Genomic DNA, 16,143 nt, shown 5'->3' with positions numbered 1-16,143 from the left:
CTGCTAATAGGTATAGCAGATCCTGGCTGGAAATGTGATCTGTGTAAGGAACATTTCCCTGCACCCCGGCACTCAACCGCATTAGTCAGACCTGGCTATGAAATCGGGCTGGGGGGCCGGGTAGCCAGGCTGAGTTGAATGTTCTCCTTGTTTTCCCTCTCTGTCTCACCAACCTCTCCACACAGAGAGAGCTCAGCAGAGACAAATATTTTTTTCTTAATTTATTAGTTTTAATTGAAGGATGATTACAATGTTGTGTTAGTTTCTGCCCTACATCAGTATGGATCGGCCATAGGTATACATATGTCCCCTCTCTCTTGAGCCTCTCTCCCACCTCCCACTCCATCCCACCCCTCTAGGTTGTCACAGAGCCCTGGTTTGAGTTCCCTGAGTCATACAGCAAATTCCCACTGGCTATCTATTTTACATGTATTGGTGTATATGTTTCCATGCTGCTCTCTGCATTCAGCCTACCCTCTCCTTTCTGCCACTATCCACCCCCACTCCCCCACCGTGTCCATAAGTCTGTTCCCTGTCTGTGAGAGACAGATGTTTTTGAAAGCACCTCCTGTATTCATAGCTCATTATTCGGGATGAAAGAGGTTTGCAAGATGCAAAGCTAGACACACCCGGAGGGTGGAGGAGAGATGGACCATTTATGGGTTATGGGTTGAGCAGCTATAACCCCAGCCCTGGACTGCCCTGGAGATAGTGCTGTCGGTCACAAAGAGGGACTTGCCAGACCAGCTATAACCCCAGCCCTGGACTGCCCTGGAGATAGTGCTGTCGGTCACAAAGAGGGACTTGCCAGGCCAGGATTTGTCCAGGGCAAACCCACTCCCCACCTCCTCCCGACCCTGCTCCCCATCAGGAAGACCTGTCAATTCTTACATCTTAAGGGATGGGAGCAGGGAAGGGGAGCAGAGGGGTGATGATAGCGGGGCAGCCCAGGTCTCCAAAGCGCAGTCCTTGGCTCTTGGCAGTGGCTTAACATCCGTTGCGGCTCTCGGCTCTCAGGAATAACCTCCAAGAACCTTCACCAGTCCCCACAGCCCTGCCCCCACTCCCTAGTGTGAAAGCCAAGACTTTGAAATTCCAGTGGTTGAATTTATTAGTATCCTGCAGCCTGTTAGTTAAACAAACAAATGACTGGCTTGTTTGAAATCTAAAGGGAAGGATAATTTGTGGCCTGCTGAATTCCCTCCCCATTAGCTAAAAATGGTCTCCCCACTGGGATGTGCATCCCTGCTGTCTGGGGCTGGCAGGGAATGGGGGGGGCCGGTGCTGAGAGGAGAGAATATTTATTTGAGGAGGGACTTCTGTCCCTTCTTTTAAACTTGAAGATAGCCCTTAAATTTTTCTTATGAAAGCTATACAAGTTCCTTGTAGAAAACTGGGACAATAGAGAAAAGCATAAAGAAGGAAGTGAAAACCACACACAACCCCACCACCCAGACATGACTATTTGGTAAGAGTACACTATGCCCTTCCAGTCGTTTCCTAGGCATGACTCTGCCTTTCCATCACTGCCTTTTAACACGGTTTCTTTTTCTGAGTGTAAAAACAATGCATGCTCAATTTTCAAATAGTACAAAAATATGAAGACTAAAAGGAAAATTACCCTCATTCCACTATCCTGAGATGACTACCGCTAATACGTTGCTGCAGTTCCTTAGACTCCTTTTCACTTAACTGAGATCACCTAGCCCATCTAGTTCTAGGCGCTCTTCACTTAGTGTCTTACTGTGTATAGTCTCCCATGTCAGTGACTATACATCCAAAATATGTGTGAATGCATCACAATTCATTCTTTCATTTTTCAGGAGAGACAGGTTTGGGCAAGTCCACCCTCATGGACACCCTGTTCAACACCAAGTTCGAGGGGGAGCCAGCCACCCACACACAGCCGGGTGTCCAGCTCCGGTCCAATACCTATGACCTTCAAGAGAGCAACGTGGGGCTAAAGCTGACGATTGTTAGCACGGTGGGCTTCGGGGACCAGATCAACAAGGAGGACAGGTAAGGGAAGCGGTGGAGTGGAGAGGCGGGTGGGAAGCCCACGGGGAGGAGCTCACCACTGGGTTCTTGCCAGACCTCCTGTCAGATGATGCAGGCTGTCAGCAGAGAGCTCACTAGCACCGCCTTCCGCCGGGGTTCCTGTCTATTTCAGTGCTCTACTCCACATGCTCTGCCGAAAGCAGGATGTCTTTTTCCTTCATTCAGCAAACATTTATTGAGTTCCTACCTTGTGCCAGGTACTGCCATGCTCTAACAATCTAAAGAATGACCTTGTCTCAGACCTTGAGGCAGTCACGGGGAAGCCTGATCTTAAATCAACAAGTTCCTTTGAGCATGACCGCCTCTGTAAAGGACAGGGTACAATGTTACAGTGAGAATGGGAAGGAGAGAACAGTCAGCTCCACTCAGGGCAGGGTGTGGGGTGGGGAAGGGGGTGGGGAGAGGGGTGTTCAGGGAGGCCTGCACAGAGGAGGTGTGCCTGACCTGGCCTTTGAAGGGCAAACGATTTTGCTCGACAGACAAAGGAAGTTCGAAAAGGGCATTCCAGGGAGGGACAACAGCTTGTATGAAGGCAAGGGCTGTGGAAGACCATGGCATGCTCTAGGGGACAGCACTTGTTCTGTTTGGCTAGACCAGGGGTAAAGCTAGTGAAGGTTGTTTCAGGACTGCCACTTGCCCACGACCCTCCAAAGCCCTGGAACTAATTTCTAGTCATTGTGTTATTTGCTATTTCTTGGAGGGCCCTTCAAATCATATAAGCTTAGGTCCCCATGATAGCCACTCTGTCCCTGGGCTGGTGCTTGGCATGAGCTGGGGAACAGTAAGGGTAGATGAGCCTGAAGAGGTAAGAAGGGGCCGGATCATGGAGGGGTTAATGGAATATGTGGATATGGGGCCACTGAAAAGCTCTGTAAAGTAGAATGATGTGGTTGGATTGGCCTTTGCAGGGGGGCTTTGGGATAGTATGGGCATGGGCTGGAGAGCAGGAAGACCAAATAGGAGACTGTTGGACCAATTTGATGGAGGCCAGGAGTAAAACAGGGAAGAGGAGACAGATGGGGTAACTGTTGGGTAGGTAAACTCAAGAGGACTTGATAGAGAGGCTTGGTGTGAGGTCAGGAAGGCAAAAGAAGAACCTAGAATAAATAAGGCTGAGATTTCTGGCTTTGGAGAGTGGACAGATGGTGGTGGCATTCAGTAAGAGGAACTCAAATAGAACCAGGTTTAAAAAGAACCAGTTCTGTTTTGGACACGGTGAGCTTGAGATGCCCGTGGCCTGTTGAGAGAAGATGCATCCTTCATTGGTTGGCAGCTGAATGTGCAGGGTTTCGAGGTGAGGAAAGGGTCTGTGTTGGCAAAAGACTTGGGTTATCAAGGTAGAGGGACTGTGTTCCAGCCGCAGACATACGTAAGATCATCCAGGGAGTGGAGTTGAGCAAGGTGAACACTGGGCTAAAAACAAAAGCCTGGGGATGTTAAGTCAGCAGATGGAGGAAAAGACATCCTGGAAAGAGACTGAGCTGGAATAAGCAAAGAGGTGGGAGGAGAGACTGTGGGCGGTTGAAAATGGTGTGCCAGGGAGGGCTGGAGTGAGGCTCAGATGAGGACAGGATGAGGGCTGGGTTGAGGTGGGGAGGGGTCAGACACCACCTGCATTTAACTAAAAATCACATGTAATCCCACATGCTCTTCGCAGAAAAGGTCATTCATCATTTTGAGCAAAGTGTCTGCTCATCCTTTGAGAATCCCCTTGCTTCTTAGCAAATTTATATCCCAAATTTTTCTATCTTTCCCTTAAAATAACAACAGCCACACTCGTTTCCTTTTAATGAATAGATATATTTAGCTCCTTAAGATTTGAACTGAATTCTGTTTTCCATTTGCAATTCTAGACGAAGGACACCTCTGCTTTTTATAGGCTTGTTTATTGTGCTAATCTTGTTTGGGGGAGAATAAATTAAACCCTGGGGGAAAGGGGATATTTGGGTCACAATATGAGTGATTAATCTCAGCTGCAGATTGCTCAGCATCTCCTCAATTAAATATCGTACGGTTTTCAGTAACATACGCTTGACACGCCGAACATTGGAAAATGTCTGGATAATGATGGTTTGGGAGGGCTGAACTGATAGAACCCCTTAGAGGCTAATCTGCTTCTTTTATATTTTTAGTATGCTTACTGTTTGTCCTAATTATAAGTGTGATACATGCTTACATTAAATAATAGAAACTCGAATAAGTAGAAATGAGAAGCCTCTAGGAAATGGGCTGGGGAACAGGAGTAGTGAGTTCCAAGGATTTGTAACAAAAAGCCATGTTTTCTCCATTCTGACAAGGCCACAAAGGCATAGATAGATCAGTGCAGCTGCACTAAAATAGAGCATCAGAAAGCCCTGCTTTACCCAGGATGCGGAGGTAAACTGAGAAAAGCAGGGACGAAGGCTAGAGCCTGGGGAAAGCCACTATTTTTTAAGAAAAAAGAACCATAAACTGGACTTCATTAATATTAAAAAGATTCACACTATTAAGGAATTGAAAAGACATGTCACAGACAGGGAGAAAACATTTGCAGATCATATGTCTTATAAAGGACTTGTAACCAGAGTGTTTTAAGAAAGCTTACTTTTCCAAAATAAGACAACAACCCAATTAAACAAGTGAGCAAAAGATCTGAATACACATTTCACCAAAGAATATACATGCATGATTCATAGAAACATCAAAAGATGCTCAACATCATTAGCCATTCAAGAAATGCAAATCAAACCCACAACGAGTTATCACTTCACACCCACTAGAATGGCTATAACCAAAAAATAGAAAACAACAAGTATTGGTGAGGATGTGGAGAAATCAGAACCCGCATGACACTGCTGGCGGGAAGGTAAAATGGTACAGACACTTTGGAAGAGTGTGGGAGTCTCTTCAGAAGAGACTTAAACACAAGCTTGTCATAAAAGCCAGCAATAGCACTCCTAAATATATACCCACGGGAAATGGAAATGGGAAGGCCACCATTTGAAAGATGCTGGAGCAAAAGGAACTGGAGGGGGAGACAGAGCACAGGCTGGAAAAAGGCGTGTGCTTAGGAACCTAGGCTTTGGGCTCTGACAGAGCTGGGTTTGGCCCCATCCTGCTACCTATTAATTCAGGGATGTTGCATGGGATGTTTTTTCTTCGGGTCTCAGCCTATCTATCCATAACCAGTGTTGTGGTTCTTATGATTGCAAGAGTTATAACCATCAGGCAACTTGAAGGGGAAAGGGGGTTTATTACTCACAGGTCCTGGAAAGGAGAAGGCATACCTGGGGCCACACAGCAAGGTCAAGGGTCAAGGGTAGAGAAAGAGAGAGAGGACCTGGGCCAGGGGTTCTGATTTCCCTGGGATCAAGGGTGGGTGAGGGTGGATGGCCTGTAGTTTTGCAGGCTTGCTCTTTATTGGTGAATTTAAAACGTGAGAGAGAAAACAAGTGGCTTAAATGGTCAATTATAGAAATTCACCAAGATCCTTAAAACAAAGAAGCCTGGGGTGGAGGGGTGAGGGGGTGGGGAAGGCTGGTTCCTTATCTTTCTGTGGCTGGCAATGTGTTTATTCGAGATAGCCGTCCTTGAAGTAATGTCTTATTGAAGTGGATGCCTCGGAAATCAAAGCTTAAATCAGGCACTTGAGTTACAAAAAAATGCAAGTTACAACTGTCAGGGCTCACCCGACAACTCGGCACTTAAATTCTTTTTTGTAAGTGTTTTTGGCAGTGCTGGCTCTGCTGAGCGCAGGCTTTCTCTGGTTGTGGTGAGTGGGGTCTACTCTATAGTTGCAGTGGCTTCTCTTGTTGCAGAGCACGGGCTGCAGAGCGCAGGCTCAGTAGTTGGCAGCTTACAGGAATATGGAATCTTCCTGGACCAGGGATCAAACCCATGTCTCCTGCATTGGCAGATAGGTTCTTAACCACTGGACCACCACGGAAGTCTGGCACTTCAATTCTTTATGCCTCAGTTTTCTGTAAAGGGGAGACGATGATAATACTAGTATCTACCCAGAAGGTGATGGGGGAGGCATACTCCACATGCAGGAAATGCTTAAACAGTGCCTGGCACAAGGTAACTAATGAACAGAAGATATTGTCATGATCATGACTTTTATTGGTAGAAGAATCAAGGGAGAGTTGTATCATGTAGCATATGGGAGGATATGATAAATAGTGTCCAGGAAGACAAAAGCTGAAAAATATTGGGACTTCCCTGGTGGTCCACTGGTTAAGACTCTGAGCTTCCACTGTAAAGGCAACAAGTTCCATCCTTGGTCAGGGAACTAAAGATCCCACATAACCGTTTGGTGTGGCCAAAAAAAAGGAAAAATATTCATTAGGTTTGGCAACATGAATGGAGGTCATTAATAAATACACTTAAAGTAATGCTCAAAATTCTCCAAGCCAGGCTTCAACAATATGTGAACCGTGAATTTCCTGATGTTCAAGCTGGTTTTAAAAAAGGCAGAGGAACCAGAGATCAAATTGCCAACATCCTCTGGATCATGGAAAAAGCAAGAGAGTTCCAGAAAAACATCTATTTCTGCTTTATTGACTATGCCAAAGCCTTTGACTGTGTGGATCACAATAAACTGGAAAATTCTGAGAGATGGGAATACCAGACCACCTGACCTGCCTCTTGAGAAATCTGTATGCAGCTCAGGAAGCAACAGTTAGAACTAGACATGGAACAACAGACTGGTTCCAAATAGGAAAAGGAGTATGTCAAGGCTGTATATTGTCACCCTGCTTATTTAACTTCTATGCAGAGTATATCATGAGAAACGCTGGACTGGAAGAAGCACAAGCTGGAATCAAGATTGCCGGGAGAAATATCAATCACCTCAGATATGCAGATGACACCACCCTTATGGCAGAAAATGAAGAGGAGCTAAAAAGCCTCCTGATGAAAGTGAAAGAGGAGAGTGAAAAAGTTGGCTTAAAGCTCAACATTCAGAAAACGAAGATCATGGCATCCGGTCTCATCACTTCATGGGAAATAGATGGGGAAACAGTGGAAACAGTGTCAGACTTTATTTTTTTGGGCTCCAAAACCACTGCAGATGGTGACTGCAGCCATGAAATTAAAAGACGCTTACTCCTTGGAAGAAAAGTTATGACCAACCTAGATAGCATATTCAAAAGCAGAGACATTACTTTGCCAACAAAGGTCCATCTAGTCAAGGCTATGGTTTTTCCTGTGGTCATGTATGGATGTGAGAGTTGGACTGTGAAGAAAGCTGAGCGCTGAAGAGTTGATGCTTTTGAACTGTGGTGTTGGAGAAGACTCTTGAGAGTCCCTTGGGCTGCAAGGAGATCCAACCAGTCCATTCTGAAGGAGATCAGCCCTGGGATTTCTTTGGAAGGAATGATGCTAAAGCTGAAACTCCAGTACTTTGGGCACCTCATGCGAAGAGCTGACTCACTGGAAAAGACTCTGATGCTGGGAGGGATTGGGGGCAGGAGGAGAAGGGGACAACAGAGGATGAGATGGCTGGATGGCATCACTGACTCGATGGACGTGAGTCTGAGTGAACTCTGGGAGTTGGTGATGGACAGGGAGGCCTGGTGTCCTGTGATTCATGGGGTCACAAAGAGTTGGACATGACTGAGCGACTGAACTGAACTGAAGAATAATAATCCTAGGGGTATTGTGGGTGAAACTAGTTTGCCATGAGTGAATGGGAGATAAGGAAGTACAGGCATCAGCCTAGCAAAAGGAGCAATTGAACATAAAAATGAGTCCAAGATCAAATTCCTGTTTCTGTGAGAATTTAGCATTTGTCATTAGCAAGGAAAAGAATGGACTATTCAAGAAAATGTGCTGGGGAAATAGGTCATCCATCAGGAAAAAATAAAATGAGACCCTCCCACACAAGTACCAGTCCCCAAAATAGATTCCAGCTGGATTAAAAACAATTTCTAAAAATACGAGGAGAAAACATAGGAGAATATTTTTGTAATTTTGGAGGATAGAGAAGGCCTTTCTAGTTGTGATGTAAAGTCCAGAAGTCAGAGAAGACTGACAGATTTAAATTCGTTAAAAATTAAGCAAAACAAAACCTTTGTCTTGTGGATGAAAAATGTCGCCTGCCTTATCAATAAACAAAGGATGTTACATCCAGGCAGCGTCCACTGAGGCCACCCACAACAGTGCATTCCATGGGGACTCAGGATGGATGGAGAAAAGCAGAATACTAGCCCTGGACAGTTAAGATGCCTATCAAAGGCATGATTTCAATGAGCCCCACCAGACTCTTGCCTCTTTCCATACATAGAAAAGCACTGCGCTCATTAACTTGAGATGTCTGGTTTTCTTTAACTAGCAGTAGTTTTTTGATGGCCTGACTACCTGGATTTTGTTGCAAACCCCGCTGGATATCTTGTCTCCTCTGTTACCTCTTCGGAGCAGTCCCTTAGAGCTGAGAAGGTGTCTTCTAGGCGCAAGTCTTCAGTTTTGTCCACCAAATAAAACATAATTCTCAGCTTTTAGGTTGTGCATTTTTTCAGTCAGTAGTCTATTGAAAGATATTATAAGCAAAAGAAAAACCAAACTACTGATGGGGAGAAAATATTTGGAACCAATATAGCAGACGTCGATCCCTGGGTTGGGAAGAGCCCCTGGAGAAGGGAACAGCTACCTACTCCGGTATTCTGGCCTGGAGAATTCCATGGACAGAGGAGCCTGGCAGGCTATAGTCCATGGGATTGCAAAGAGTTGAACACGACTGAGTGACTTTCTTTTTCACTTTTTCATATAGCAGACAAAGTGTTTTTCTAAAATGTAAAAAGAGCTTCTGCAATTCAGGGAGAAACAAGTAGTTGACAGAAGGGGAAATGTAAATGGACCATCAATATATAAAATGATGGTCATTCAACTTCTTCAGTGATCAGGGAAATGTGAAATGAAACAATGAAGTATTTTTTTCATCTATCAGATTTGTGAAAATAAAACATAAAAATACAATATCCATTAATACCAGCTAATTTCATTCATCTTGCTGGGAGTGTAAATTGATACAGATTTTGTAAAGGGTATATTTGACAGTATCTATAAAATTTTAAATGTGATAAGCTAATTCCTTAAAATAAATCTATATATATAAATATACATCCTATTGATTTTGTTTCTCTGGAGAGCCCTAACTAATACAACCATCAATATCAATAGATATCAGGGCTTCCCTTGTGGCTCAGTGGTAAAGAATCTGCCTGCCAATGCAAGAGACACGGGTTTGATCCCTGGGTCAGGAAGATCCCACATGCTGCAGAGCACCTAAGCCTCTGTGCCGCAACCATTGAGCCTGTGCTCTAGGGCCTGAGAGCTGCAACTGCTGAAGCCCACACGCCCTAGAGCCTGTGCTACGCAACAGGAGAAGCCACTGCAATGAGAAGCCCAACTAGAGGGTAACCCCCGCTCTCCACAACTACAGAAAAGCACAGGCAGCAACGAAGACCCAGAGCAGAAAAGAAAATTAAATTCAGTAGATATCAAGTTTTTAAGTCTCAAAATGAATTATTTAACCATTAAAACATTTCACTCTAAAAGAACTCTTGTTTCCAAACAAAATAAAAAATGAAAAAAAAAAAAAAAAAAGAAATGTGAGTATCTTTTGATCCAGCAGGTCCATCTTTAGGTATACAGCTTAGAGAAATGATTGCACATGTTTGTAAAAGGCCCACAGAAAGGATGTTCACTGTATCATTGGTTCAGTTCAGTCGCTCAGTCGTGTCCGACTCTTTGTGACCCCATGAATCGCAGCACACCAGGCCTCCCTGTCCATCACCATCTCCCGGAGTTCACTCAGACTCACATCCATCAAGTCGGTGATGCCATCCAGCCATCCTATCGTCCCCTTCTCCTCCTGCCCCGAATCCCTCCCAGCATCACAGTCTTTTCCAATGAGTCATCTCTTCGCATCAGGTGGCCAAAGTACTGGAGTTTCAGCTTTAGCATCATTCCTTCCAAAGAACACCCAGGACTGATCTCCTTCAGAATGGACTGGTTGGATCTCCTTGCAGTCCAAGGGACTCTCAAGAGTCTTCTCCAACACCACAGTTCAAAAGCATCGATTGTTTGGCGCTCAGCCTTCTTCACAGTCCAACTCTCACATCCATATATGACCATAGGAAAAACCATAGCCTTGACTAGATGGACCTTAGTCAGCAAAGTAATGTCTCTGCTTTTGAATATGTTATCTAAGTTGGTCATAACTTTCCTTCCAAAGAGTAAGTGTCTTTTAATTTCATGGCTGCAGTCACCATCTGCAGTGATTTTGGAGCCCCCAAAATAAAGTGTGACACTGTTTCCACTGTTTCTTCATCTATTTCCTATGAAGTGATGGGACCAGATGCCATGATCTTCGTTTTCTGAATGTTGAGCTTTAAGCCAACTTTTTCACTCTCCTCTTTCACTTTCATCAGGAGGCTTTTTAGTTCCTCTTCACCTTCTGCCATAAGGGTGGTGTCATCTGCATATCTGAGGTTACTGATATGTCTCCCAGCAATCTTGATTCCAGCTTGTGCTTCTTTCAGCCCAGCGTTTCTCATGATGTACTCTGCATAGAAGTTAAATAAGGAGGGTGACAATATACAGCCTTGACATACTCCTTTTCCTATTTGGAACCAGTCTGTTGTTCCATGTCCAGTTCTAACTGTTGCTTCCTGACCTGCATATAGGTTTCTCAAGAGGCAGGTCAGGTGGTCTGGTATTCCCATCTCTTTTAGAATTTTCCACAGTTTATTCTGAAATTAACTGTATCATTGGTTATGGAATGAGAAAAAATTTTAAGCAGTCTGAATTTCCACCAAGAGGGCAACTAAATGAGCTATAGTACTGCCATACCATGGACCTGTACTTAGCCATATAAAATAACGAGTTAAGTCTATACATACTCACATAAACAGGTTGCTAAGTGAAAACAAGAAGTTAAAGAATGATACACAGATCATGATGCCATTTGTATAAATCTGCTGCTGCTGCTGCTGCTGCTAAGTCGCTTCAGTCGTGTCTGACTCTGTGATGCCATAGACGGCAGCCCACAAGGCTCCCCCATCCCTGGGATTCTCCAGGCAAGAACACTGGAGTGGGTTGCCATTTCCTTCTCCAATGCATGAAAGTGAAAAGTGAAAGTGAAGTCGCTCAGTCCTGTCGGACCCTTAGCGACCCCATGGACTACAGCCTTCCAGGCGCCTCCATCCATGGGATTTTCCAGGCAAGAGTACCCTTTCCCAATAAAACAAACATCTCTCCCTTTCTCCCCCTCTCCTTCCCTCCCTGCCCCTCTCTCTGTTTATAGAGACATAGAAATAAGTCTGTATGAATAATCAAACTAAAAATAGTAGTTACCTCTGAGAATAGTAGATTAAGTACACGTATTGCTTGCATGATTATGAATAATTTTTTTTTAAATTGAAAATATTTCAAAGGAAGCAGATACACTGGGTGTAGACTGCTCCATTAAAAAGCTTTTCTGAGCTGGGAAAAAGATAAAGCAGCATCCAGAGGGAGGCAGGGAGGTCATGGGTGAATTTTATGAGGATGGAAGAGATGAAAAGGGCTTGAACAGGAGCAGAAACTTCAAGGATAGATAGGAAGAGGGCAATGTAAGGGAAAGAATCCATAAGACATAGTAACCAGTTGACACGGGGGATCTAGTTCAGGTTATAAAATTCTGAATGCCTACTGTATGCCTTGAGAAGGAGATGGCAACCCATTCCAGTATTTTTGCTTGGGGAATCCCATGGACGAGGAGCCTGGTGGGCTACAGTCCATGGGATTGCAAGAGTTGGACACGACTTAGCAACTAAACCACCACTGTGTGCCAGGTACAGTGTGAAGGGCCAGGAATACTAAGAAATAAGGGTTAATCTCTAATTAAGGAACTCACAGTTTAGTAGAAGGGGCAAATATATATGCACAAATTCTACATAATATGGTAAGTACAGTAACAGAGACGTGTGGAGAAGGACTGTGGGAACAGGCAATCCAGCCTGGTGGTGGGAGTACATAGCTTGGAGGCTGCAGAAAGGGGAGAGGAGGTGATCAGGAATGACTGGGCTAAGTTTTCAAGTTTTGCAAGATGAGTACAAGGTAGCCATCTGTCTTATAGTGGGTATTCAGTATACATCTGTTGAATGAATGATGAATCAATATAATATATACATTGATGGGGAAAATAAACACCTCTTAACTTTTCATGATGTAAAACTTAAAGTAGCGGCTTCCCTGGTGACTCAGTGGTAAAGAACCTGCCTGCCAATGCAGGAGATGCCATTCGATCCCTGATCAGGGAAGATCTCACATGCCTTGGGGCAAGTAAGCCCGTGCACTACAACTGCTGAGCCTGTGCTCTGCAACAAGAGAAGCCACCACAGTGAGAAAGCTCGAGCACCGCATCTAGAGAGTGGCCCTCTGTTCTCCACAACTAGAAAAGAGCCCACACAGCAATGAAGACCCTACACAGCCAAAATAAATAAGTAAGATAAAATTTAAAAAGCTAAAAATATCCAACTCACAGACATACAGAACAAATATATGGTCATCGAAGAAGTATAAATTAGGAGTTTGGGATTAACAGATATACACTATATAAAATAAACAAGGACCTACTGTATAGCACAGGAAACTATATTTAATATCTTATTATAACCTATAATGGAAACGATCTTAAAAAGAAGATATATCTGTATCTATCAGTCAGTCAGTTCAGTCACTCAGTCGTGTCCGAATCTTTGCGACCCCATAAATCGCAACACACCAGGCCTCCCTGTCCATCACCAACTCCCGGAGTTCACTCAAACTCACATCCATCGGGATGGTGATGCCATCCAGCCATCTCATCCTCTGTCGTCCCCTTCTCCTCCTGTTCCCAATCCCTCCCAGCATCAGGGTATCTGTATCTATAGATATATCTATATATGGCTTCCCAGGTGGCACTAAATGGTAAAGAACCTGCCTGCCAATGCAGGAAGTGCAGGAGACGTGGGTTCAATCCCTGGGTAGAGAAGATCCTCTGGGGTAGGAAATGACAACCCACTCCAGTATTCTTACCTGGAGAATCCCATGGACAGAGGAGCCTGACGGGCTACAGTCCATAGGGTTGTAAAGAGTCAGACACAACTGAAGTGACTTAGCACGCATGCATGCATGTGTATACATAACTGATTCATTTTGCTGTACACTTGAAACGAACACAACGTAAATCAACTATACTTCAAACAACAACAAAAATCCCCGAAGTATCCATTGAGTATGTTAACTAGGATGCTGGTGAGGGTGGAAACCAGTCTACAGTGTGTTGGGGAATGAAGATGAAGTAGAAATAAATAAATGAGTAGATTGTGCTTTCAAAAAACATCTTTATCCATGCACTAAATACGTTTATAAGGCACCTGTTATATGTCAGGCCCTGTAGTAGGTGCAAAAGAGAGACTTGACTGGTAAGGAAAGAGAAGACACAGGGCCGTAGTTGGAGAGAAATGTGTAGTTGAGGAGGACTGGCTAAGGAAAGATCTTTTTTTGTTTTTTTGAGATGAGGGAAGACGTAAGCCTGTTCATAGGTTTCAGGGAGGGGGAGTGATCAGTAGGAGGTGAGGAGCTGATAGATAGAAGGTTCTCCAAAGAGCCTGAAAGGAATGAGATCAAGTACACAGGGGCTGATGGACGTTGAACAGGATGAGGGATGCTTTGTCCTCAGAGGCTAGAGGGTACAGAGAAGGCAAGGGAGTGAGGCAGGTTGTAGTATGAGCCTGGTGACCTTGATTGTGCTGAGAAAGTAGAAGGTGACATGGTCCTGTGAGAGGGAAGGGTCACAGATGAGTTTTGGAGCTTGAGGAAAGTGGGGACGGTTTGGCCTGGTCAATGAAAGCAGTGGGAAGGAGCCAACTGAGTCCAAGCAAAGGGATGTCATATTGTTTTAAAGGCGTATGTGAGGTTGGAGGCCAGGAATTTGGGTGCCAAGACCCCACGTTTTGTGATTGCTTCTAGTCAACTTCAGCGGCAATGGTCTAGGAGCAGAGGGAAGATACTGAAATGTATCCAGTCCAGCAGTTCAGCCAGGCAAGGAGGGTGCAATGGGAGAGGAGTTGATAAAAGAGTGTTTGGGGCCATTGATTAGGGGGTCAGCCCAGGCCAAGAAGAAGATGAGGCCATGAGGGGCTGATAGCCTGTAAGATAATGGAGAGACCAAGGTACCAGAGGATTCTATGAGGTGAAGGATCAAGTTTAGGCCCATCAGAGACATAGGAGAGCTGGAAAGATGTGTGGCAGTGGTCAGAGAGCGGAGTGTTAGAGGCTATCTTGGGTGAGGCTGGCCTGGCGAATGGTCTGGTGTGGAGGTGGCTGAAGTAGAAGGGTCTGGAGGTTGGGGAAGTTGAGGCCATCAAGGAATAAAGAGGCTGAACGCTGATGGCTTGTCCACAAGCACATTGCAGTCACCCAGAACAGGAAGAAAGACTGGGTCAGGCACCTCCAGAAGAGGATGGAACAGGTCTCAAATGGAGAGTGTTGTTTTACACAGAGGTAGAGGAGTAATGGTCTAGAAGTGCTCAGCGTTTGCCTGGATGCCCACCACACTGAGCCCAGCGTACACAGGTTGTGGGAGAATGAGGAGCCTACACAGAAGGGGGCTGCTAGGCAGTGGGGTCCTCAGGAGAGAATTAGATTTCCAGTAGCATAAAGAGATAGGCAGGTGCTATGAAGAGGAAGATGGCATATGCTACTTCTCAGACTTTAAAGTAGCATATGAGCCACTGTGGCTCTTAATGAGATATAGATTCTGATCCTGTGGGTCTGGGTTGGAGACTGGAGAGTCTCCATTTCTAACAAGCCTTCCGATGATGCTAGTGCTGCCAGTTTGGGAACCACACTCTGAGTGGCAGTTTTGTTCACCATGATTCAGGAGTTTCAGAGGGCACAGTGGACATAGTTTGGAGGGATAGTGAGTCTATGGACAGAGTTTGGAGGGATAGTGAGTCTATGGACATAGTTTGGAGGGATAGTGAGTCCACGAGGAGAGAGCAGAATAGCAATGAGCATAGAGGAAAGAGGTGATTGGAACGATGGAGTGAATGATGTGTTGTCACTCTGAGAATCTGGTTCCAGGAGACCAGACCTTGTGATATCTTGGCTTTGATGCCTGACATGGTACTGTTTGAGTATGATGTCTGTGACCAGGTCTTCTGGGTTTCCAGCAGGGGAGCTTCTGATAGCTGTGTTTGCACAGAGGGCTGGCATGTGGGAGAGGGAGACTGGGGTGACTTCTGGGTGTCTACAAAGTGTGATAGGAGCCAGTGGTAACTGAGGCCATGACAGTGAACGGGACCACCCAGGGCTAAAGTGCCTGTGATGTGCAGAATGACTGCAAAAGATGGTCCAGGATGGAACCTCAGAGACAGGCCAAGAATTGAAGCTAAGGTGAGTGAGAAAGAAGAGTTCTTATAGAGGTAGGAGCTAATAGTAGCAGTGAAGCCAAAGGACAGTATTTCAAGAAGGGACTGGTTAACATTATCAAGAAAGAAAACAATTAAAAGATAAAACTCTTACTTTTCTGTAATATCTTTATTTACAAAATCCAATATAATCAACTTAAAGACAAGGTAGCTAATTTGAAAATAAATATGCAGAAAGTCATAGACTTCTTATCTGACAACAACCAATTAGAAAGCAGTATGGAACAGAAGACCCTATTCACAGTAAAAAAAAAAAACCAAAAAAAACAAAAACAAACTCTTACTATAATCTTACCCACAAGACCTTATGTGATCTGTCTCCATTACCTCACTTGCTTTATCTCATTATTTTTGTATTTCTTGAAGTGAAAGTCACATAACATAAAATTAACTATTTTAAAGTGAATAAATTTAGTGGCATCTAATAAATTCACAGTGTTGTGCAATCACTACCTCTGTTTAGTTCCCAAACATTTTCATCATCCTCAAAGGAAACACATTAAACAATAACTTCCCATTACCCTTTCCTCTCAGCTCCCAGTTATTATTCTCTTTCCTGTCTCTGTGAATTTGACTATTCTAGTACCCCATAGAATAGTCAAAGGAGCCTGGCAGGCTGCGGTCCATGGGGTCGCAGAGAGTTGGA

At 44.6% G+C, this 16,143-nt stretch overlaps 1 protein-coding gene across 4 annotated transcripts in view; it reads left to right on the top strand.

Annotated features, from left to right (window-relative positions):
• Positions 1–16,143, top strand: part of SEPT6 (septin 6) — a 76,566-nt gene that overhangs the window by 24,156 nt on the left and 36,267 nt on the right. For all 4 annotated transcript variants that reach the window (XM_018044738.1, XM_018044736.1, XM_018044737.1 and 1 more), the window contains exon 3: positions 1,824–2,019. In XM_018044738.1, the coding sequence (XP_017900227.1) occupies positions 1,824–2,019 (196 nt within the window). The remainder of the gene's footprint in view (positions 1–1,823; positions 2,020–16,143) is intronic.

The sequence above is a fragment of the Capra hircus genome, unplaced genomic scaffold, assembly GCF_001704415.2.
Source record: "Capra hircus breed San Clemente unplaced genomic scaffold, ASM170441v1, whole genome shotgun sequence".
In the NCBI taxonomy this organism is placed as follows: Eukaryota; Metazoa; Chordata; class Mammalia; order Artiodactyla; family Bovidae; genus Capra; species Capra hircus.
The sequence above is the reverse complement of the archived record's forward strand: the minus strand, read 5'-3'. Positions and strand labels throughout refer to the sequence as shown.